This window comes from Ambystoma mexicanum, chromosome 2p, assembly GCF_040938575.1.
Source record: "Ambystoma mexicanum isolate Mex_15411 chromosome 2p, UKY_AmexF1_1, whole genome shotgun sequence".
Classification (NCBI taxonomy): Eukaryota; Metazoa; Chordata; class Amphibia; order Caudata; family Ambystomatidae; genus Ambystoma; species Ambystoma mexicanum.
This window is the reverse complement of record NC_090923.1, coordinates 307,827,277-307,852,620: the sequence shown is the minus strand read 5'-3', so window position 1 is coordinate 307,852,620 and position 25,344 is coordinate 307,827,277. Positions and strand designations below refer to the sequence as shown.

The window sequence follows — 25,344 nt, the reverse complement described above, 5'->3', positions numbered from 1 at the left end:
ACCATCCCAGAAAGGACCCGACAATTCTCCCTGGAAGTGAAAGTTAAGAGGACAAAAATTGAAAAACCCTGATGCTTATATTCATCTAAATGCTTCTCTCCAACAGCAAGGGTTAGGGGTAAACCCAACACCATTAGTCAACATAGAACATGACACCATTCCAATCGAGGTGGATAACAGCAACTTAAAGAGTATTACTCTAGCTGCAGGCACCATTATTGGAATGGCGGTTGATGACCGACATTTCTCCATTGATTTAGGGAATGAACTGTTAGGACCGATGCCCAAGGACTGTTTTGACAGTGACAGTGAGGACAATACAACACCAGACAGGCTTTTCACCCGGCATGGGGGGAACATCCTGGTGTACACTTCTTGCTCTTATGGTAAGGAAGATGTGACTTGTGACTTCAGGAGGGATGAGGTGATTTTCCAGGTCCATGAGGGCTGCCTTTCCCACCTGAAGCCTCCAGTCCAAATCAGCACTCTGACCAGGGACTTCTCCACCCAGCTGGAGGAGGTCACTGAGATAGCCAAACCAGAAGTCTTTCCAGGCTTCAGGCAGATGGTGGAAGGGAGGGTCAACCTAGCTGATGCCTGCGTGACTCTGGAACAGAAGCAAAAGGTGAAACAAGTTTTCTTGGATTTCCAATATCTCTTTGCGGTAGACTCATATGACTGTGGTCGCACTGACATCCACACCACAACACTTCCCACGGACCCTGGAATGACTCCAGTGTTTGTGAAGCAATATCGTTTGCCTCTCGCATCCATGGAGTCCCTTACTGAAATAATTAAGAACCTTGAGTCCCGGGGAATAATCCGTCCAGTACACAGCACCTTCAATAATCCGGTGCTGGGAATATTGAAGCCAAACGGCCAGTGGAGACTCTGCGCCGACCTTAGGGAGCTCAACAAACGGGTCCATACTTCCCGATGGCCTCTGCCCTACATTGACCAAGGGCCGGCCCAGATTCAGGGGTCACAGGTATTCACTGCAATAGACCTGACCAATGGATACTGGACCGTGCCTGTCAGTAGGGAGGACCAATACAAACTGGCTTTTACCTTTTGGGGGCCAGCAGTACACATGGACCCGGACTCCCTTCGGATACCTCAACTCGGGCAATGAATTCAACATTTTCCTACATAAGGCCATGCCCAACCTGGGTGCGAGGGGTAACCTGACTTATGTAGCTGATGTCCTCATCAAAAGTTCATCTGTGGAGGAACACATAGCGGAGATCTGTTATGTTCTGACACAGTTGAGGGCCGCCGGAGCAAAACTTTCCTTCCAGGAAGCACAGTGGTGTAGAACCTGTGTTAATTTCTTGGGGCATGAGATTACTCCTCAGGGTCTCTGTCCCCAGGAAAAGAAAATGGAAGCACTTCAGAAACTGAAAGACCCCACGACTCTGGGGGAACTAAGGAGCCTCCTTGGACTGACTAATTACAGCAGAAAGTTCATTGAGGGCTATGCAGAGATCATTAGACCCCTGGTTCATCTCCTGAAGGGGGGGGGTCAAGTGGAAATGGGGTCCAGAACAATCCGAGGCAGTAAGACAACTCAAAAGAAGCCTCTCACAAGCGCCTTGCCTAGCTTACCCTGTCAGAAACAAGGAGTTCTTCCTGGAGACAGGGTTCTCTAATACGTGCTTGACGGCAGTATTATACCAAAAGCATGACAAGGTCAATAAAGTAATATCCTATGCGAGCAAAACTTTATTCTCTGTGGAGGAAAAATTCAACGATTGTGAGAAGGCACTCCTGGCAACGGTGTGGGCATTGAAGAATTACCGCCCGTTTATCCAGGGGGAACACATCATAGTGGGGACTCCACACCAGCCTCTGCAATATCTCCAAAGTGACAGAATCCGGGCCGGAAATGTGAGTAATTCCCGAATTACTTCCTGGATTCTGTCAATGCAAGGCTTTCCTGTGGAGGTCAGATATGGCCAAAACAGGAAGAGTCCCCTCGCGCAAGGTCTGGCTGACTTGCATGATTGTGCCAGAGAAAACTGTATCGAGGACAAAAGTCTAAAAATCAATACAACATGGAGGCATACCTTAATTCCCCACATAAAGTCTTTGAATAAGACAAGTGTGAGGGAATGCCCACTGTCTATGTGGATGGATGCTCGTACCATGTTGACAACAACGGAGAGAAAGAACTGGTGGCTGGCGTAGGGAATGCATGGGTGAATGAGTCCCCAGAACCCTCCGCTGGATACAAAATTGGTCCCCGAAGTAGTCAGGTGGCAGAATTGATGGCTGTGCATCAGGCCATCCTCACTGCTGTCCAACATCAACTCCACGAACTGGTCATAGTCACAGATTCGGATTATGCACGGAACGGGTTCTTGGAGCACCTGGTTAATTAGAAAACCAGAGGCATGTTATGTGCTAATAACAAACGCCTGAAACATGGGAAGCTAATCCAAAATATTGATGATCTGGTCACATCGAATGGGATGACCATCTACTGGAAAAAGATCAAGGGTCATTCCAAAGTAGAGGGACCAGACCAAACTGTAAATGACTTAGCTGATCAGCTGGCCAAAACCGGGGCCATCCAAGGGGATGTAATAGAAATAGATTCCCTGTTGGGGGAAATCCAGGTCACTGCCATCACTAGGTCCCAGACCAATGCTCACAATGATCTTTCAATTGCACAATGGAGTAAGGAGACCCCCGGATGCTGATTTGATTACAGCTCAGAAGGGGGATCCAATAATTGGTAAGTTTTACCAACACATTGAGGACCCTGAGAACTTTCCCCTGACGGATACCGATTACATTGGGAAGGAGGACCTTAGAGTGTTGATGAAATGTCCAAAGATGTTCCGAATCCAAGACGGTTTGTTGGTAAGGAAATCCCTAGCTGCCCATGATCAGTGGGTGGTTCCTACCTCATTCCGAAGCCTGATGTTAAGTCATGCCCATGATGCGGCCACCGCCGGTCATAGGGGGTTTCACACAACACTGGAAATCTTGAGAGATTGCATACTGGCCACACATGGGGCAGGACCTCAAACAATACTTGAAGGGGTGTCTTGTGTGTGCACAATTTCAGCCATCATCCCTCACACACCGTGCGCCTCTCCAAAAGAGGGGGATGATACTGCCATGGTCAGATTTGCAAATCGACTTTGTAGGCCCTGTAATTCACTCGTCTAGAGGAAACAAGTACATGTTGACCGTTACATGCTTGTTTACCAAGTGGGTGGAATGTCTCCCAGCCCCAAACTGCAAGGCAGAAACAGCAGCTGCCCTGATGATTAACCACATCTTTTCCTGTTTTGGTCTACCTCAAAGGATTGAGTCAGACAGAGGTAGCCCCTTCACCAGTGAAGTAATGACAAAGATGTGGGAGATACTGGGGGTTAAAAGGAAGCTACACATTGCTTACAGGCCAGCTTCTTCTGGAGCAGTGGAACGCTACAACCTGAAAATTGTGAGCATATTAAAAAAGTTTGTGGCAGATTCTGGGCCAAGTTGGGATATCCGACTACCTGTGGTCCTACTGTCCATCTACCCCTTCATCTGCAACCAAAATGTCACCATTTGAGTTGATGACGGGGCGCAAGATGGTGCTTCCCCAGCATTTACTCTACAGGACCCAAGAGCAGAAACTGATAAATGCCTCCACAACTCATGAGTATGTGGAGAATTTATGGAAACAGCTTCAGCATGCTTTTGCCTATGCTCAGCGGAATCTAGAAAGATCAGCCGAGAGCATGAAGACCCACTATGATTTAAAAACTACCCGAAAGGAATATAAGGTTGGTGACCGGGTCTATCTATACAATTTCCAAAAGAATCAGGCCAAACAGCGAAAATTCTTGCCTACATGGAAGGGACCGTTTGAAATTATAGACAAGATCTCCCCTGTTGCCTACAAGATCCGCATCCCCAAAGGCGGTTTGGCGGAAGGGGAAGACAAGTGGGTACATATAAATCAGCTAAAGTGTTGCCATCCCAGGCACACTCTGCAACAACTGGAGGAGTCCTCTGCAATACCAGAGGGGACTGCTCCAGAGTAATTCAATTCCAACTCTAAAATATCCCACATATAGTCTCTAAAATATTATGATTTGGAAAAAAAAATGTCCTTTAATTGTATCTTGCTTTTTGTTAAAATAAGAACGCAAATTCTTTGACTATAAAATGTATCTGCCACCCCACTATATCAATGGTGGGGAAGAAATGTCTACGAATAGGTATTGCCGCTTTCCTTTGTCGTCCTAGGAGAAAGAAAACACGGAGACTGACCAAGGAGGACGACCGGGGACCGGGAGCAGAGACCCGAGGGGCCCGGGGTACCGCCCAATCCTCCTATCAGGACCAGCAAGGAGAACTGATTGATCGACTGGAGGAAGGAAAAGATGCTGAACTGTGCCATCCATGGAATTGGAAGAAAAGGAGGCGAACATCCCAGATCTTGCGAGTTCCATCAGTGAAAGGACAGAATGGCCATCGCAAGAGGGGGGGCTTGTGGGATGTTTTTACCCATGCATCCAAGCCCTACCATAAAACTGTGCAGTACTGGCATGGAAAACATCACGATGGCCAGAATTCCCCAGAGAGTGCACAGGGAAAACATGAAGAATAGGCTGCCACCCATTTTTGCCTATGTTGTGAGCACAGGAGGGCACCGCCCAAAACCACCATTGGGCTACACACACAGTAGCCTGAAACCATTGGGAATGGCAATGCTGATTGCCAAACGCAACCCAGAATTGTGGGGAATTCCTTTTCTTAATAACAAAAATTGATGCAGTACCGGTGCTCACCATATCAGAAAGCCGGCGTTTTAAAACCACCAGACTTTTGTGTAAAAATGAACAAATGAACCGAAACCAGGCCAATGAAAGACTTGCTAAGAGGTTGATACAATGTAAAACTATATTCTGAAATGACTTGAAAGAAGTAATTATTTAATGTATATTTGAAAAGTGTAAGTTTGATTTAAACTGGGAACTAAAGTGACATTTAGCTGAATTCTGCCTGACAACTACCCCCGACAGGAGAAACCTGCTCAGCCACTCTTCCCAGGCCTAGCTGCATCCTGCTTCCCCACCAAAAGGAGTTGACACCTCTCTGATTAGATTAGGGGAGGGGCAACTGCAGGAAACTGAACAATGGACTCAGGCAAATGTTATATTGGGGGGCCGTAAAGTGGCTTCCTCTTGGGGGAAACTGGGAGGGGCAGTGCCTCTGCTAGCAGCTGAGCTTGGGGGAAGTGGATAAACCAGTTATTCCACCCTGTGATGTGGGAAGCCACCCCCTTTTTGACCAGGGCATAAGTTAAAAAGATAGATAACTCATAGTGCGGACTGGTCAAAATTACATAAGTAATATCATTATTCTTGTGATTTTTCTGTGCATGTTTTAAGAGGCGTTAGGACCCTGTGGTGTATTCTGGGGGGTTACTAGTGAAAAATAGGGTCTCACTCCAAATGTATGCATGTACAAAATCTGACACTTTATCATCTGAAACCCATCTCCCTGGTGCACATTTGTGTAAAATCTGGAAAGGTTTAGAGGTCGTTATCTGGATGAAAAGGGGAGAATTCTGTCATCAGTGGCCACGACATCGTACAAAGAAAGGGATCGGATTCCTACTCCCTATACTTTTTCCGTAATCGCGAGACACGCACTCGCGAAATTTACCGCGATTTGCGATTTGGCCCGATTTCTTCATCTGTAGAAATCAGCAGCTTTTTGCTTCTCTTTGCTAAAATTCATAGTAATTTTAGCACCTTTTCACTTCCTTGCAAACCACATTAAAGTAATTCGCCTGTGTTTAAAACTCATCCCTGTTTTCCCTAAGCTTGCTGGGAGAACTGGAACTGTGTATTGCATTATAAAGTGTGATTTGTTGGGATTCTTGAAGACTGTGCGCTCTCCTTCCATTTCTTGTATTGCATAGGGGGGGAGTGAATTGTCAAAAGAAAAAGTGATCATATTACCTTTTGCTAAAATCATAACAAGTTATTTCTGTACTGCATTTTATTCCACCTTGCGTTTCCTTGAACCATATAAAGCATTCTTTCCCACCTTATTCTTCTGTTCCTATTCGTAAGTTACCTCTTGCTGACTACTGCTCATATTCACAAGTGGAATATCCATTATCAATTTATTTATAGAAGTGTGATATATATATATATATATATATTGTTTACATTTTCAAATAAACCTTTTAATTTGCAAAACAAACCAACCTACTTCTTGGCTCAGTGGGGTCAGGGGGATTCTAAGAGGGGGGTGTTATACAAGGGTTGTCATCCAGAGTACTGAACTGGATATAAAAATACATCAATAAGGGTTTTCCTCAGCATCCCAGACTAGGCATTGACTTAGCTATAGTGTTGATTGAATATGGCTTACAAACCAATGTCTCTACCTCAGAATGCTGCCCACCGCTGCTGCATCTATTTTTGGGTTTCCGTTGGCATTTCTCCACTGCAGCGCTCTTCTTGCCAGCGGGAATACTATGGCGCCTTGGACTGTCAGCATTTTGCCCCTGGCAAAACTACCTAGTATGTCAGGGACATAGTCCAAGTTTGGAGTGCTCCTACAAAAGTGTGGCTACACATCAATTTTATTGGCTACTGGAATATGCTCAACATTACCCCCAGCCCTGAAGCCCGCCACTGGCTCCAGTGTGTCTGGAAGGACAGGGTGTGAGGGTGGATCCCGAAACTGCCCTGTCCTTTGCCTCTAGGAATGCCTGGATGCAATCAGACCTGATTGGCAACCTGTTTGACAACCTGTGGCTTTGCTTGAATGGGAGATACCTGCTTAAAAGGCAAGGGTTTTTTGGACTAGAGGCAGAGTCGACCAATGGGAGAAACACCTGACGAGGAAACTGTGAATGAAGCTTGCTGCAACCTCCTGGACCTTTGTATTGCCCTTTGAAGCCCTGCTGCTGTGCTGAAACTCCTTTATCAATTCGACAGAGAAGCTCCAGAAGTGACAACTTCTTCCCTTGCATTAGTGGGACCAACTAACCCAGAGACAAACTCCACTGGACCATCTTCCCCGACTGACTGTACTTCTTCATTGCTGCAGGAACCAAACGCCAGGGGTCGAGTAATCCGTAGTCGAGTGAAATCCAGCTGGAAGCTCCAGGAATCTAAGGACCCTCCAGAAGCAGGACGACCAGTGCTTGAGTCCACTCTTTCCAGAGTGCAGGACCCAGGGAGTGAAGGAAGCCCAACTCTTATCCGAGATCTGCGACTGTGCTGTTTACCAAGCGCAGAAACCGCAAAGTGCCGTAGAACCGAAAAGAGTTCGTAGCTGCCGACGATCACCCAAGTACTGCTTCAAGCGTCCTCCAGACGTCCTCCCTCCTGTCCCCATGACTGAGGATCAGGAACAAGGAGTCTGCACCGCTGTAGCAAGACAGAATCCAGCTGGACCACTTTTCTTCAAATCAAATCAGAGGTACTGTTTAGAGTTGGGATACTTACCTCATTATCTTTTAGCTGTGCTCTTGTGCTCTTCTCAGTTGGGAAATTGCAGTGGCTTACTTTTAGAGTTGATTTCAACTCTCTTTCTCACCAGCTTAACATCGTGTGACCCTACAAGTGATTTTTCTACAAACGCTCTACCTTTGTGCAAGACCTTTATCTAAGAAGTGCCTCAGCTCCGTAGACTGTGTTCCAATTGGTTTTGGCTGTCCTGACTCCCTGCAGACTCTTCTAGCCCATTGACTTAGATATTGTTTGTCCCTCAGAGGTGGTAACTTGTTTTAGACTGTTACTGCTGGGAAAGGCTTGTCTAGATTTAATTGGAAGATGTAGTTGTCCTCACATATACTGAGCACCTGTTTAACCTTTTCCTTCCTTAAACCTTTTCTTTCTGCAACCTCAGAATCTGCAAAGTAAATCTATAAATGCCATTGCTGTCCTTGTGACTGAAGTAACCTCAGGGTGTAGGAATTGTGTAAGAAGCATATCCAAAGATTATCCACTAACTTGTTCTGATTCTGAAAAGTATTTTTAAAATGTATTTACATTGTTACATGAATTGCCTTTTTAAAGAACGCTTATTTAAAAACTGATGTTAATTAAATAAATAACTATATACAACTGAGACCTTGAGTGTAGTGTTACTTGGTTACTTGTATTTACGGATTTTATTTGTACAGCTTTACAGCTCACATTTACCCCTCTTGGCTGCTCAGTCACACTACCAACCTGTGGTGTACAGACCTATACCAAAAGGTAGGTTACCTAATACCAAGCAGATAAGTGTTGTGTAGTCTCACACAGTGTGACTACATCAATTCTTACTTAACAAGGAGCGATAATCTGACTTTTCAGCTATTTGTTTCCTGTTGGGTCGAATGGGGTCGGGAACATTCATTTCATTAAAAAAAATCCATTGATTGGGGAGCTCTAGAACAATTTAATTAATATATGCTTCCACAATACTTGTATTTGTGCTATTATATGACTTGATCATGCCCATGTAGGAACTATACACATGAATGAATCACGGTGCACATGTCTATAGCCACTTTGACCATCCCCAGGAGTGATCATTTGTTGTGCTGTGAAATTACAAGGAACTAATAATTGTGTTTTTTAATTCTGCATACTGCAATATTCAACTGACTTGCCTGGGCTTTCACAATGCAGAAAGATGAAGTATGTGGCAACCTGACGTTACAACATCACATGCTTGAGCCCGTGCAAAGGATTCCACGCTACGAGCTGCTGCTAAAGGATTATCTCAAGAAGCTCCCGGAGGTTTCTCCGGACAGGAAAGACTCCTTAAGTAAGTGCATTTTAGATATGGCATTTCCTAACTTTAAAAATGAACATGCTCATTGCCCAGTTTATTTGTTTCAAGAGAGGAGAATTTTAAAATAAAACACTGCGTTAAGACTGATTGTCAAACACTGACTTGGGGAATAAATAGATAATACATTCAAAACAAGATAATGAACTACAGTTTATTCTTAAACAGGCAATACCCTAGCAAGACATATCCATGAACATTCACTAAACATGTGGGAAATATATGTGCACACCTGTATCTAGTAACCATTTTAGTCTTGGACAGGAAAGAGGCATGAACGCAAGTGGAATCATATAAGGGCGGAAAGGCAAAGGGTGGACATAGGAATTAGATGAAGTACAAAGTAAAAAGAAAGCGTTACGTAAATGTAAGTCTTTAATATAGAAGCAGAAAAGAATACTGGGTCATAGACATTTATTTCTAAGTTTGCTTGGAAAGATGCGCCTTTTATCTAGAGCTATGTCAAGGACTTTCTGGTTTAAAGGTAGGCCTGTCATCTAGAGCTGGACAGGGGACTTTATGATGACAATGTCAAAACTCACAAAAAACTGAAATTCAGATGTAATGGATACAAACGCAAACATAAATCGCCCTCACCACGCACTTTCACTTTTTCCCAAATTTATATTCCCAATATCTTTTGAGTGACTTGACAGATTTGGATGAAATTTTTAAAATTCAATTGTCCGGCACAGACACCTCTGCACATGACATTTTGCAGAAAATGCATTCAACGGGTCAAAGGTTATTAAGAAAACAATATGAGCTTCAAATGCTTATGAAGGTACAGACTGAACAAGAAAGAGAAATTACCTCGTTAGGCTCCTCGGTGCGACACAATTAAGTAGATTTGAAAATGGAATCCATTGAGGAAAACACAAGCTTTCAGCGAGTTCAAGGCACTGAAGCAAATCCCGACCAGGCCCAGCTATTCCCACAGGACTAGACAAACACTTAGATTTGACCCAGGAAAGGGGGAGGTTGTCCAAAATCAGTGAGCTTCACACCGATCCCTGGAGACACGTGGAACCCTCTGCCTGGGACAAGGTAGGACATTCTCTGGGGACCTTGTAGCATGTGCCCTGGATGAAGATAACCCAGAGGACTGGCCTACAAGGGATCTGACTATAGGAGCGTAACTCAGCGTCCTCCCAAACCCAGCTGTGAGACCAGAGGAAAGCCGGAGGGTGAAAGACTTCCTAAAGATGTTTCATAAGAGAGACCACTGGCAGAAGTGTCGTATAATACTCTCTGCCAGAAAAAGAACGCAGAATTGGAGGAGGGGGTAGAATAGCCATTGATACTGAATTGAATTCTGTGAAACCAAGGTCATGATAAGCCAGAGTGTTATGAGGCCGAGTTAAAGTTTGAGGAGAGAGACATGAAGAAGCATTTAATCTGGGTCTGGTTGAAGAGATGGCATTAAAACAGGAAACCTGAGGAACGGTCCAGACTGTGAGTAAATCCTGGAAAAGCCTTCACAGGAGAAGCTTTGTTTCTTGGTGGTAGACCAGGGCTGGACATTTCCGAGTAGGATTTGCAAACTCTTTTGTTGGCCATTTCTTGGAACATTTGTGTTATAACTGACAGTAGCCAGGAGGCTAAATAATTGTTAAGGTTAGGATGTGGAACTTTCTGTTGGCCACTTTGTTGTAAATTTCTTTAGGGACTAGCACAGGTTTTGAACTATATTATTTGGGCTTTCATCCTTGGAGGTATGAAATACCTGGAAAAATACCCACTTTGTGCTGTCCCAGCCCTGACACTGCTTTCTTCGGAACATCCTTAGTTATAGCTATTCGCCTAAATCCAATTGGCATTTGGTCCAACCCCCATCTATCTCCAAATTCTTACTCTAACAATCCTTTGTGAAACTCACTTCTGTTGTGTTGAGTGTGTCATTGCTCATCCCTCCCACGTACCTGATTAACAATGCTTAAAACTTGAGCAGACTTTGAGATGCCTGGAGCATTGGTGCAAATGTGATTTGTGGAAGGGCTTCTTAGATGTGCAGAGATTTCTCCAGATTCGTACCTTTTGTGGGCTTTGTTATTCCGGTATGAGGCAGAATGTGCACATATGAAATGCTCACTGCCCTCTCCTCATTTGCTGCAGTGCATGTCTTTGCAAATCATGTCCATAGAGAATAAAGGAATGAAAAGAGGAAAAAGAGACGCAGAACTGGTACTTTTTGAACAACTACCCTGAAGAATATTCAGCAGATTTTGTTGACAGTTGGAAACAGTTACCCAACATCAACGAGAAAGTATAGATTTCTACTTCCAGACTACAAGAAAGGAAATCCTATACGTTATAGTATCATGCCCTGTGAATTCACAAATACAGTCCTCAAAACTAACCCCATAGAGACTATTCTTTTTAGACCCACAAATAGTCCATCCCTTAATCAATGAGGCGCTGCATCTCTCTCGGAAGCAGGCATTTCATTAATGCTTGAGGGATGGGATATCTTATCCTAGAAGCAGAATGAGGAAGGGATATAGGAGCAGGTGCAGCAAGGGGAAAGAGAGAGGGAAGGATGCTCTTGTGCGTCCCAGATACAGGAGCTGTGATGCATTGATTAGGCAGCCCTGGCAGTTTTAAGGTAACCTCTTGGAAAGCAGTCTTCCAGAATTTCAATAGTGCTTCATTGGAACAGAATTGTCTCGTCACAGATTTGGAGGCAGAGAGTTAATATGCCATTAAACCTTATCTACTCTGAGACGCACCTGGAAGTGCTGAGTTCATACGGTTCAGCACTGTCAAATCTATGGAAACTCAAATGATCAACTTGTGTATTGTTCTATTTGAGAATAAATTGAACTGTTTCCCAGATCTACATTCACCGGGATTCTTTATTTTTCACATTTTAGAGTGACACTTAAAGTCAGAGGTGTACCCATTAAAATGCAGGTGCTTTAGCTACTTATATTTGCAGATGCATTTCTCTCGTGTGCGTTTGGCTTATGTGAATTGCATGACACTTATAAATTGCATTTAGCGCCTTGAGGCTAATATAATGGCAGAAGCTGCGGTATACAAGACAAGATCAGATTGCATTAAATTGCGTATTGCTAATGAGTACCAAAATGGTGGCTGCAAGTACCCGTCCAAATTATGTTACCAATGCATATTTTGTAAATTCTTTTGCAGAGTCTTTGGAGCTCATTTCTACGGCGGCGAACCATTCAAATGCAGCCATTCGAAAGATGGTGAGTGAACATTTGTTAAACTGTGTTTGGGTTCTGTGCATTTGGTCGACACAAGGGCGCAGTCCAGGTGTGGACTCCTGTATATTCCAAGCTCTGAAATACTAAATTAATGTTCGCTTGCATGACGGGTGTCATATACCTCCTTCCAAAGATCCAATGTGAATTGACAGAAGAAAGATACTTGTAAACAGGACCGAAGGAGGCTGAATACATTTCTGGCTAGAGTTCTGGTTTTGAGTACACTAAACATTCATTGCGACTGGAAGTGGTGTAATACCATATATTTTAGAATTTGTAGTGGGACCACGTTGGTTCCCCTGAAGAAGTCCTTGTAGTAGGCATTAATAACTGCTCCCATAGGACGAAACATGTTGGGCATATTACACTGTGAATTTACAACAGTGGTATAACCAAAGGTTTAGTACGATATACCTTTCGGAAGAAAGGAGTTTATGAAAATATCCTAACAGAAGGGTTCAATAGGTCACTTGCTTTCGGTCAAGTGTCCTTTATACATTAGAATAAATTGTATACAAAAAAAGCCAACGCAGTGTTTAGACTACAATTGTATTTGTTGTTTTAATTTTTTGTGAATTATTAATGTGGTATGTTTGCAATTTTTTTGCACTTTTTTGCACTTCATGCAGGTTTGCACTTCTGTACTTTAAGGTCGTTTTGTCCAATAGTGGACATTTGTCCACTAAGGTTATACCAATCAACGTGAAATATAGACCTTTAGTACAGTGATAAAGATGAATTGAATGTTTATTGATGATTGTTCTGAAATTTCTAGGCTATGTTAAACAATTGTGTTTTAGAACTTTATATGTGAATTGAGACAATTGAAAAATAAAAAAATATATAAAAAAAATATATATATAGATATATATATTTATAAAATAAAAAATGTGTTTTAAGACTTTACCTGCGTGTTACCCAGTGCCTATTTGGTTCATGGTCTGGGTGCTCTTGTTTTACTGAGAGGTAGTGAGGAGAGGAGAGTGAGGAGTAATTTGATTAAGGAAGATTGACACATTGGTTCTTTGGTTTCTGTTTGGGATGTTCTAAAGGGCTGAACCTCTGTGTCTTTAAATAAGCCATAGTCTCCCTCTTGTTGTTTTTGGGTTCTGTGCACTCCATAAACGTACATTTTGCATGATGGATCCTTCAGGACGCAGACATGGCTCCTGCTGACGTGTGCTTTCAAGGAAACTGACAAGCTCACGCTTCATATATGGGCCTCTGTGAGCAGCAGGCGTGCTGTTGCAGGAAGACGCAGAAACATGGAGACCTTTACTTGATGTAACAAATTTGACCGCAGGATTATTGCTAGATTGCTGAAAAACTGAAGGTGCAATAATTGCTGCCTTCATCAGCAGACCAGCATTCTTGAGCTTTGCATTGCACTGTAGGCGCAGATGCCTTGCTTTGGAACACTGCTACACACAGCCCAAAGTCCAACAAACCAGCAACAATCCATTTTAATCAAGAAGATTAAAACTATGTTTTAGTTTGTGCCACATAATCAGTCTGGTTCAGAAGGGCAGGTTGGTGTTGCCGACAATGGGGACCACAGAGTTTTGATGTGAGCATGCTGGCACGCTGATTGCTGCTTGTGAAGTTAGCATCGCAGAATTCCATTCCACAGGAAAGGAGGTTCATGACTAGAGGTGTACACAAGTGAAGGATGCATGAGACTGCTAGAGCGGTTGTAATCACCTCTGGAAAAGAATGGCTCTGCTGGTGATGCATAAGAGTTTTCAGCTAGGCGCCCTCCCAATAATCTGTATGAACACATGGGTAAGTGCATCTTACATACATTGAACTAGCCACTGAGGTATCATTTATGGGTAAGAGGTTGAGAATCTGGGCACAAAACCTGGCTCTCCAGGTGACTGCAAATCCATTACGTTGTGATCACACAAAAAACAACAAATTTAGCCAATGTAAGCGATCCCTGGTCAGAAATGATGAAATCTAACCTCTCCCAAGTAACTATCAAAGGGAGTAAAAAACATCGCTTCCCAAGAGCGCACTGTGGGAAATCTGAGAAATTTGTCTTTTCTCCCCAAGGGCAAGCCACCCCCTTTGAGGCTAGGAAGGTGAGCCTGCTCAGCAAGACCCTCCTTAGGGGTCTGGGCAAGTGGGACCTCACTAGTAGTGACTCCCCTCCTGAGGACAAGGACTCCCATTCCTAAAAGGAACTCCCTGCCCAGAACTCATTATCTACCTCCGTGAGAATCGGAAAAAAGACATTTTTTTTAATTAACATTTTATTGGTTTCAACTGAATTGCCATTCATTACACCAAATCTCGGTGCACAAATACAGTTTCCCAACATTTCCTCCTCCCCAACTTCCCTCCCTTTCCCTTGAGCCTCACACTACTACAGCCTTATCCAATTGTCCCATGGGCCTCACGCTCTCCTCACCGTCCGAGGAGCTATCCTCTTCCGGGTTCTCCTGATCAGACCCCGACAGTGAGGCGACCAAATGCATACAGGATTTTAGTGTGCCTGCTTCCTCTTTCCCCTCCCCCTCTGTCCACCTCTTCTCTCCATACCACTGTTCCTGCATCTGCCCATTTCAGGAGATCCCGACATCAAGCCTCTACCCTCAGTCTTTTGCTTGCCTTCCAGCCCATCGCTATCCTGCGTTTGGCTAGTATATATGCCAGGTCTTTAAGTTTATTCACAGATGTATCACCTTTGCCTTTGGGCTAACCTTCGTGAACATATTGGGAAATACTTGACCCACTTGGGAGATGGGCACTCAGACCTTTCAACTCACGGTAATCTATCGTCAAATGATAGTCTGGCCATCTCTTTATGTCTTCCAGCAGAAAGGGCAGCTAGGATGCAGTGAAGTAATTGATTGTTTTGGGTAGTTTACGAATACCCTTCACCCCTTTCACCAGCTGTCTTTTAATCATGTCATTAATACTGGGTATGCGTTCCTTCCATACTGGATATGGCATCACTAGCTTTGGAATGTATTTCACATATATCTCAAACTTCGTCATCTAATTTGTCTTTTGAAAAAACATGACATGTATCAAATAATCAGTTAGTGCAGTGCCTATGATGGCCTCCTCTGACTTGTATCCATTTCCTGAATTGTCACAACACATTATTCACTGGATCTACGATTAACTGAAATTGATGTAACACATTAATGCCTGAAATATTGTCCTCTCCCCAGTGCCATGTTATCCTGCCCTATGCAGTATTTTAGTAGATTTCTGAAATGGTTGTATGCACTAATTGCACTGTATGCACCTGCCCACTAGATGGCAACAGTGAACCATGTTAGTCCTGATTGCCACAGATGTACTTCCAGGTAGTTGGCCTCCTTCTGCTTACTCTTAGAAGAGATCACAGAGGAGTGGTCACTGAAACCTGTAAGTAGTTGGCACAAAATGGTGTCCACGAGGCCTCCTATTGATGTGGTGCAATAAAGATCTTCCATTACACCAGCCAGTATGACAAAACATTCCACCTAACATCCCCCTGTGTCCAAATGACACCTTTCTGAATGACCTTTTTGGCTACAAGTTCCATGCCTTCGTGAGATTGATTCGATTTTGTAAATGTGTCTTGTCCTGCCATTGGACATTTGTTAAAAATTATTCTATGTCAATGCATGGGTATTTGGAATTTATAAGCTTGAACTCAAGAGTGTGGCAGGCTTGGTGCCATGGAATTGACGCCTTGCTTTACACAGCTGCGGGCAGCAGTCTTGGTGGCAAACTCCGGACCCTCTGTGAGGCAGAGTGACAATCTCACCTCACTTGCCTCCCAGCTCGACAGCTTCTGCAGCAAACACTGCAGGTTTGTTGGGGGGAGTAAGGACCCAGAGTGGAGGCTGGTTGGGATTCCATTGCAAAGAATGTTCCATAGACAATATTAGAAAGCTCAGGAGGGGGTAAGAGCAATGCAATGTTCAAAACATTTATGACCTCTGGGCTCTTTTTTTGTACATTCTTGTCAGACTAGATAATAAGTGAGGAGCTTGCGAGGAGGGGAAGCTGCGTTGAAGCCCAGTGAATGTGGTATTTCTGGCTGTGGCAGCCACAACACACTCCAACCTTTCCCAGGGGCAATGGGGCCTACGAGTTACTCACTGGTAAGCCTTAATAGCTATATAAATTGATGCCTTTCAAGTATAGTTGCCTCAGGGACTGATGACTCTCAGCTCATTTATATTCATGAATGGTGCTGCTCATCCATTTACCTGAGTGTATAATGAGCCAACAGTATACAGCTGCCTGTAGCCCATTCAGCAGCCTGTGCTATCCCTGCTGTGCAATAAGTCGCCCATCATTAGTGAGCAGGCCCATTATGGGGTACAAAGAAATGACTCCTGCAGTGTTACACATATAAATAACATCATGCATCAGTTTACAGCAAACCATATTTGTTCTGGTAACATCCTTCAAAATGTAGTGCTCATTTTGTTTAATAAGTCCAAACAATAACTCCACTCTAACCTTATCCTGTGTCTAAGCTGATGGTCCATTTCCTATGGGATCGTTAATCCTAGTTCTACATGTTCAACCTGTAACACAAAACAACAAGCTCTACTAAGCCTGTCACCAACATGTATTATAACCTAATGCTCAAAGTGAACGCAAGACGCTTTATTTACTCATGAGATGACCACCACCCCATCGCAACTCAGTCACCATTGGGATATACAAAATAATGCAGTTCACTTGTGAGGTTTTCAACAAGGCACCTCAATTTGGTTCCAAGTTGGATATTCAATTATTTTGTCACTAAGGCATCGGAGCCACACCCTATCCTCTTTATGCCTCTCTAACCACTAAGTGCCTTATGCTTTTCAGCTCTTCACAGCATTGTTGTGACCGACCTAGTCTGCTAGCATATCCTACTGCTGCCACCAGAGGTCTGAGCTCAGGGCCCAGTGATGATATCTCTACCCTCCAGCAAGGGCTGACTGGTCTCACCCTCATTGGTCAAGCTGAGCGGTCCCATGTCTGGGCTTCTTTACGTGCCTTGTGCACCCTTTGTGTTGCACACATAGGGGGGTTGCTGTTTGCCACATGCTCAAAAATATGAGGTCCACACCACCTTAACAGCAGAACAAGGTACCCAACACCAACCGGCTATACACAATGGGATTCGATCAGAACACCAAATGATGGCTTGTAAGAAAAATGTACCTGCACCTAAATTACAGAAGATCTATTTCCAGGTGGAGGCGGACTTGGTGGAGACTTTTGCCATGTAGAGAGAGTGCAGGTAAGGTTTTGGTGTGGAGGGGGTGGTACGCATTTGTCAGTCAGAGAGTGATTAGAGGTACTTTTGGAGCAGGATGGTAATTGAGAGTAGGAGAGAGACAAAGTGGACGGAGGGGAGCAGGATGCAGTAGGCCAGAGGATTATCAAGGCAGCGGTAATGGGGCGGGGGGGGATTAGAGAGATCAGGAAGGGAGCCAGAGAGCTGAAAGGAGAGACCAAGACACAGACTGTGGAGAAGCGAGAGATTAGGAAGGTGTAGATGGGAGAAGGGATAGATGGAGTGGAGAGAGAGAGCAGTGGAGAAAAGACAGCAAAGCACATAATAGTGTGGAAAAGGTTGAGGGAGGGTCATCCAGGGCAAATTGACCACTCTGCTAGGCCACTTAGTAAGACCCTGAGAGAGCTATATACATAAGTCTATGACCCTTAGGACTCCCTATAGTGGGGCTAGCATAGACATTAGGGGTCACCCGGCTATAGAGGGAATCTGTGCTGTCACCATGGCTGTTGGAGTAGGGAGACTGGGCTAGGGAGGTGGGACCCCCATAAAGGATGAGGGAGAGAATACTGGGATCATCCCTAGTCTGCAAATTCCTGATTTTGTATGACTATTTGTATCTTAGAAGACCTTGTCACAATGCAAACTGTGTCTTTCTTTAATTTCACTTGTGCTCTGGCGTCTAACCGCACCTCTCTCTTTTTACATATACCAAAGCAATTCATTGCACAATGTGGACAATAAGGATCAGAGAAAGGCAGGGTAACTGCTTGGGAACTGCCTACTGCCCAAGTGCCGTGCTAGGGCTTCTATGAGCCTTTAACTTCCAGAAGGAGCCTCTCTGGGATGAGCAGATTCAGGCCATATTCCTTCTGGGTCCTATGCAGGGTTCAGAAGAGAGCAGATTGATTCATCATACAATATTGAGAAGGTGCTGTGCACAACTAGGCCTCTGAGTTCACGACAAAGAACAGTGTTGGTCGGAGGGTCATTTCTCAGCCTAATCCCTGGCATTTCTATTCTGATATGTGCCCAAGTACTTCCATCAGCAGATCGAAGCAAGCTGCAAGACCTTCAGAGTTTGAACTACTAGGCCTTCTGTATGTGTGAGTGGAAAGCTAGCAAAGGGAAAAGAATTAGCATGATCTACACCTGACTTTAAGAGAGTGGGAGAGTTGAACTCAAAGCACATATAATGTCTTCATTGCCCTAAATAAATGATTCTCAGACAACATATAAGTGACCACCAACTCAAGCACATTTAGACACAGGCCAAATAACTTCATCCTCCCATTGCATGGGGTCCAAGCACACCCTGCTGTTGATGTCTCCTTGGTGTTCAAATTACATCAGCTTGCAATTCAGTTTTGTCCAGCTGCAAGCCATTTAAGAAGGTAGGCATTGATCGGTGGCCTCTTTGTTATGATTGTAGGCTTGCCAGTTCAGTTTTCAAGATACTCTTTCATTCGGGCCCATAATTATAATTAGGCTTGAACTTGTCCTACAGTCTCTGAATTCTCTTTGGAAGGTTGCTGTGTGTAGGTTGTGGGCAAAGATCACTTTTGAAGACTCTTGTAAGCCAAGCCTCTTGAACCTCCCAGTTGGACATTCACAAATGCTTTCCAGGAGTTTTTGGTTTAGAGAGATGGAACAAACAGTTCTGAGACATTTCTCCAACATTGGTGTGAGTGAAGTACCCAGGTCTGAAGTCGAATTCCATCGTGCCAAAATTGAGGAGAAAACAGCATCAAGACCGAATATCATCATTAGACCTACTGGCTCTACGACCCAGATATGTTCCATACTCCCATCAAGGTCTGTTTGGGGATACTCCTCAGAGCTATCGTACTACTCTGTGCTATCCGGGGTGGTCCATTTTATTCTTTTTCTAAGGTTTGACATTCTGCCAGTCTCGGGTTATACAGGAGCCTGGCAAGGCATAGAGAGACGAGACTCTGTAGAATATGCGGGGAAGTGGTAGAGACCGCGCAACATATCCTATCCCAATGTCATAGGCTCCAATGTTTGTACAATAAAGGATATGCCATGTTTAGAAATGTTGAACATGACCAATTTTGGAGTCTGCTATATGGGGCTCAATCGCTTGTTTTTACCTCCTAAGGCACACCATATTTTTAATATTTTGAGAACCAGATTATTGTTTTTAGTGGGTCTACAATGCTGTTTTAATGAGATTGTTTTTGTATATTATATTAATGAACTGTCCTGAATGAACGGAAATTTAGAGGTATTTTTAACACTTTTTTAAGCATGGTTTTTATATGAAGTGTGCAAGGTTAATTAAGCAAGTGCACTTAATAAAAAAAAAGAAAATTATAATTTTGCTTGCAACAGTTACAGTGATTGCATACGTCCTGAGTCGCATCATCTTATCACCATTATTTAAAAATGTAAATACTGTGGTCCTAAAGGATACCTATTCACAAATGAAATAAAGTCCTATGCCAAGTCCTGGCTCATTTGTGGCTACATTTTCATCAAATGAAGATTGTGAACCAGGTGATTTTTTTTTCTTTTTAGATTAATCCAAAATGTATTTGGATGGAGTAAATAGGGTTTCTATATGAGTAAGGCTAAGAAAATCTCTTCATTGGACTTGTCTTTCCATTGGACAATGTACGTTTCTGTCTTGGGGAAGCCACAGATTGTGGTGACAACTACAGAATCGCCTTCTTGGAGATTAAGGATTTGAGAAACTTCCTTTGTGAGCATCCAATCCACTGGTTGGCACTGTTCCTGCTAAGAATTCAGAGACATGAGCTTTAAAGTACGTTCCTGATCAGCAGAAGTGCTTGGATCGGGACAACACCCCCTACTCATTTCTTAATAGTGTGGTAGATGGCTTTCTAATTCCATGTTTCCAATTTATAGGAATATGTAACAGAAGTTGTTGTATTACAACCTCTAACTGATTCAGCTGTGGAGTGTGCTACTGGTAGAGGCAACCTATGCTGGCTTTATATTTTTGTTGAATGATAAGCAAGGATTCACCTTAGCCCGGCTTAAACGCATACAGGCAAATTCTGCCTATGCTTCTTCTGACTAAAAACAAATTGAAGAGTTTGTAGTTGGTCATGGTGCATTTTAGTTTGAAAAAAGACCAATTACAGGGATGCACCATTATTGAATCTGCATTGGACTTGCCATCCAGATTCATTTGCTCATCTTTTTATCTCATGAAATCGCCACTGAGAAGGCCAGTCTGGTTCATGATTTTGAAACTCGTGTCTGAAAGTCGAGCACAAATTACAGACATGCTCTTTGAAAAAACAATCTATTTAGGGCAATCACCTCTGTACTTATAGCAGATTTTAAAGTAAACTGAGTGAAAAATTGTTTTAGACCTTAATCCTCCAAGAAAGCAGACCTCTTCAACTCACACATCCTGGAAAGCATCTCCTCTAGCAGAAAATGATGAGAGCCATCCATGGACAATGCTCTTTGCAATGCACACTTCATGTTCAAAGAGCATTTTTTATGGTAATTTGTTTTCGAATTGTGACTTGCACATCACCCTGTTAAGTTCTTTAATCCTTCACTGTGCTTGAGAGTCTGTAAGTGTGTACCTCATTTGAAGACCTTTTCTTGCTATGGTGGTAAAGTAGATGACCCACGAGTAGTTCTCAGTTCCATCTTCACATGTCAGTTCTCTTGGTTCAAACCTGCACAACTGTACATACTTGGATGGCAATCAGATGTACCTTAATGTCACAGGCGAGGGCAGTTGTTGTGAAGGTCACATGTTTACCACACCTAATGGAAAGCTGGTAGATGTGGATGCTTGAGGAACCACATGCTATATCATGAAACCCAGGAGGTGGTACATGTTGGTTTAACCATAGTGCTTTCAGACCTTCATGGAGGGGGAAATGAGTGTCAGGGTTTTGTACATGGGTAAAATAACAAGATTCCTACATGAACAGCTCATAGGGATATACATGAGACGGCTCCAAGAATCAGTATTGTCACCCAAAGAAGACACAATAGAATATACATTGGTTCACAATCACTAGTAGTTCAACCAGGGAAATGAACCCACAAATTAGAACCCATGCTGAATCAATCTTCCATTGGATTCTTGCGTAAAAGGTGCAGGGAGTGCCTTACTTAAAAAAAATTAAAAAAAATAAAAAAGTTTCTTTGGGAGATAGGAATGTTTTCCGGAAGGAGAGTAAGGATCAGAGAGTGCAGATAGAGGAATGTGGAAAAATTGCTGCACTGCTGCTAGGGAAAGAATGGACAGTACCGGGCAATGCTAGAAGGTAAACTATAGAAAGCCAGCGTACGGGAAGGTAGAAGCTATACCAGTCGAGCAATCACATAAGGGGACATTGGGACTAGTTAAGGCAATCAGGAACATCCTGTTATCTTGGACTCTAAAACTGGTAGCCAAGAAACCCTTACAGTTACTGGACCAATCGTCTAGGTTCCGGTGGGAGAAGCAAGGCTACCAGTCCAAATACAGGAAGATTTAATCTAGGCAGAGAGATAGTATGCTGTAACTGAAAATATCCTTTGCAGCCGGGGAATAACTATGCTTCCTGAGCTACACGTCACCCTAAGTGTGCAGGGGTATAAGGGCTTCCTCTGGCAAATGAAGTGTGCAGGGGCACACCACTGTGTGTGACTGGGAGTTTGGAAAAACACTGTCCTGTGTGGACACATAGGAACCTTTCCTTAGATTAGGGATATATATTGGGATATACTTTGGGCATTCATTTTCAATTCCAGAAATAACACACATTACACGTCCTTCCTATATCTGTTATTTTGACCTGTTAACCTTTTCCTTCTATGCCAAGCTCTTCATAGAAAATGAACAACTGCAGAACATTATCAAAAGAATATCAAACTGGCTTTTCATCTGCTGCTTTAGCTGTCCTTAAAGCAGTCTACCTAGGTACTAGTAGTCCTCAATTCACTCTAGTGAGGGCAAAAAAGATTAACTTAATTGTGGTCTCCAATGATACCTGATCACAGGAACATTGTGTGGAGGCTTGAACAGCATATGTTCTAGCCCGTTGAAAAGACAAATCTTAACTGCAAATAAAACATCTGCTTGTCTAAATCCATGAATACTTAATAATATGCTCCTTGTTGCAATTTTGTATTTTCCTCAATATGAAAATGCCAAGCATAGAACTCCCTTCAGAATGTTGAGACAGGCTATTTTATCTGTTCCCAAAATACTATTTGCAGGCTTTCAGTCTCTCATCTGTATGAGATCTAGGGTCCCTCATATATACTCCCGACCAAGAGATGGTATCTGGGTTCTAATATAAGTAAACCACAGCAAATTCTGAGGCCAGGCTATCGAGTTCAATTCCTATACAAGCTCATGGAAAAGGGCACCATGAGGAATAGTCCAGAGCCTAATACCAAAAAGGAGTAGTTTAAGAGCTACCAACTCTCTGAATGTCCAACCAGTTCACAACACAATAAGAGCATAGGCGTTGCTTATCCCACCTTTAAGAATCACTTTAGAAATAGATTGTCTGCCACTTCCAACTGGTGGCAGTTTATTTAACCCCATACCTCTGCTCCAAAGAATTTGCTATGGACTTCCTGGACTTTGTACATCTTCAAATGGCTGTAATCCGGGATATATAAATTAGCCTAATGCATGGTTGTAAAGGCCAAGCCACAAACAAATGCCACTTTATTGTTGTCTTGCAGGGCATGAAACACCAGCATCCTACTTCTATCATGAACTGACTACACTACTTGACCTGACCTTTATACCCTTACTTTGATAGGTCATTATGCAGCTGACAGATTGTAAATTTAAACCTCTGGAGGATAGCTCTGGGCAACGTCCTCATCTTGGAAGCAAAATGACGTGGAGCAACACAGGTTCGATCCCCGTGTCTGCTCTTAGAAACCTCTGGGTATTAAGTGCATTATAATTAACCAATGATAATTATAAAACACATTCTGTAATCTCTTTCTAGGCCTTTTAGCAGCTGAATATCTCACCTCCTGCCAACCCAATACAACTTGTCCTTCACGTGTAGTCTGACTGTAGTGTCTACTTTCGGTCAACGTTTCACATGATGGTCCTTTTCGAATGCTTCCTGCAAGGGGAGTGGGTACCCCTCCCATCTTTGGCGCCACCCACACACTTTAATCAATCTTTTGCCTGTTCAGGGCCAACTGGTATAGCAAGTCACAAGGGCCCAAAAGGCCTTAGCCCTAATTCCTGCAAGACGGCACATTTAAGTCCTGTACTCAGCACATGCTGAAGTCCAATAGAAAGGAGCGTTGTCCTAATTCGATCTACTAAAATGTATTGAAGTATATATCAAAGCACAATAGTCTCTTGAAAGGAAAATCTGTACAGGCAGAGAGTAAGTGCTGCAGCTAGGTTGAAGGGGGAGTGAATCTTTCTTGACGCTACAAACTGCCAAGAGGCCTTTACATCCCTCCGTATTAAGGTGGCTTGCTTGTTCTTAAGACATTTCTGATGTTGTTTAAGATGTTACCCACTTGAAGGTCGGTAGTTGTAGCTCTCTACAAAACGCTTAACTCTAGTTGTAGGATCTTTTCTTCCCAAACACTCAGAATCAAGTCATACAAACAAATTATTTGTTGAAGAAGCTTAATACTAGCACAAGATTGGTGAGGGAGGGAAGCTTATCACAAAATGCAATTGCACTTTAACCCTCAGAGCTTCAAACCCATACAGTATATTTGAAGATGAAGCCTAAAACGGGGTGGAGCTGCTGCAACCTGGATGCTAGAGTCCCTCTCCTTTATCAATTTCCAACGAAAGGCTCCTCCAATTCGAGGTTATGTCCCAGGGTAAATGATAGCTGCTCTTCTTATACCTTCTCACCACTCTGCATTTCAGAGTAATCCAAAGAGATTTATGATCACTCGCGACCCAGTCTATAAATGAGCATAAACCCGGTTTCCTTTTGAATTAGATAGTCCAGGGTTGATTTGGCATGGGCAGGCAGAAAGATAGGGTAGGCAGGGGAATCTGATTGTGTCCTTCCCTTAAGGGTGCACAAGTCCTTATCACTATATATGTTTTCCCATTTAATACAAACATTATTAACTGTCCCTCCCCAAAGTTAGGATGGGGAATACCATACAATTCGTTCACAGCTTCCTGGTTCTTATCCGCATCTTTGTAACTCTCGCAGGCCACCAATAGCCATTACAATCGCCTAGACCCTCCTTTTCTTTTCTTCCTTTCGTCTCCTCCCACCCCTGCCTGCTAATGTCTCCCTCTGCCACATTTTGACTGGCTGCCTGGTTCCTTCTGATTCTTACAGTGCACCAGCCCACCACACCCAGTGTACCCGAGCACCACAGTCTACCCTGAGCCCATCCCCCAAACCTGCACTCGCCCTACTGGGTTCCCACCCTCCGTACTAGCCTGCACCCCTATTGAGCCCATCCAGCCCTGTCTTCGCACTTACTATGTGGACAGTCATTCCCCTGCACTCTCGGCATTCCCCTGGTACTTGTCCACCTGGCCTCCCCTTAGCACTCGCCTAGGGGCCCTCTTCCACACCTTCTCCCCCCCAGCAATTGTGTGCTCTCCACTTCCGACCTGCACTTCCTTTCCCTCCTTAGCATTAGCACATTCCTCTCTGACTGGCGCTTACCCGTCCTCCCCACTCCCCTGCACTTCTTGTTACTGCACTTGCATGATCCGAATGACACAAGGCCTAATAGGACCATCTTTTTTGTTATTCTTCATCCCTGTTTCCCTCGCCCCTCGTTTGTCTTATTGCGCCTTGATACACCATTTTCTGTGTAGGTGCATTATAAACAGCCTCTGGAGCAGCTCTATCACTTGCAATTCCTCAGGGCTATACTATATATAGGAGCAGCAGACTTAACTACAGAGGGGTGGGGTCGCCCTAATCGCTAAAGAATTGCTACTCATCAGACTTCTTCGCCATCATCTGAAGGCAACTGTGACCTGCTATCTACCAAAATGTCCATCCCGCGCACACAAACATTCCACCTACACATTATCTATCGACCACCCGGACACATCCTTTCTTTTGAGGAAAATCTCCTGCA

General features: G+C 43.6%; 1 protein-coding gene across 5 annotated transcripts in view; it reads left to right on the top strand.

The window, feature by feature from the left end:
* Window positions 1-25,344, top strand: part of FGD3 (FYVE, RhoGEF and PH domain containing 3) — a 924,278-nt gene that overhangs the window by 717,734 nt on the left and 181,200 nt on the right. For all 5 annotated transcript variants that reach the window (XM_069643609.1, XM_069643613.1, XM_069643610.1 and 2 more), the window contains 2 exons: window positions 8,649-8,787; window positions 11,965-12,023. In XM_069643609.1, coding sequence (XP_069499710.1) covers window positions 8,649-8,787; window positions 11,965-12,023 — 198 coding nt within the window. The remainder of the gene's footprint in view (window positions 1-8,648; window positions 8,788-11,964; window positions 12,024-25,344) is intronic.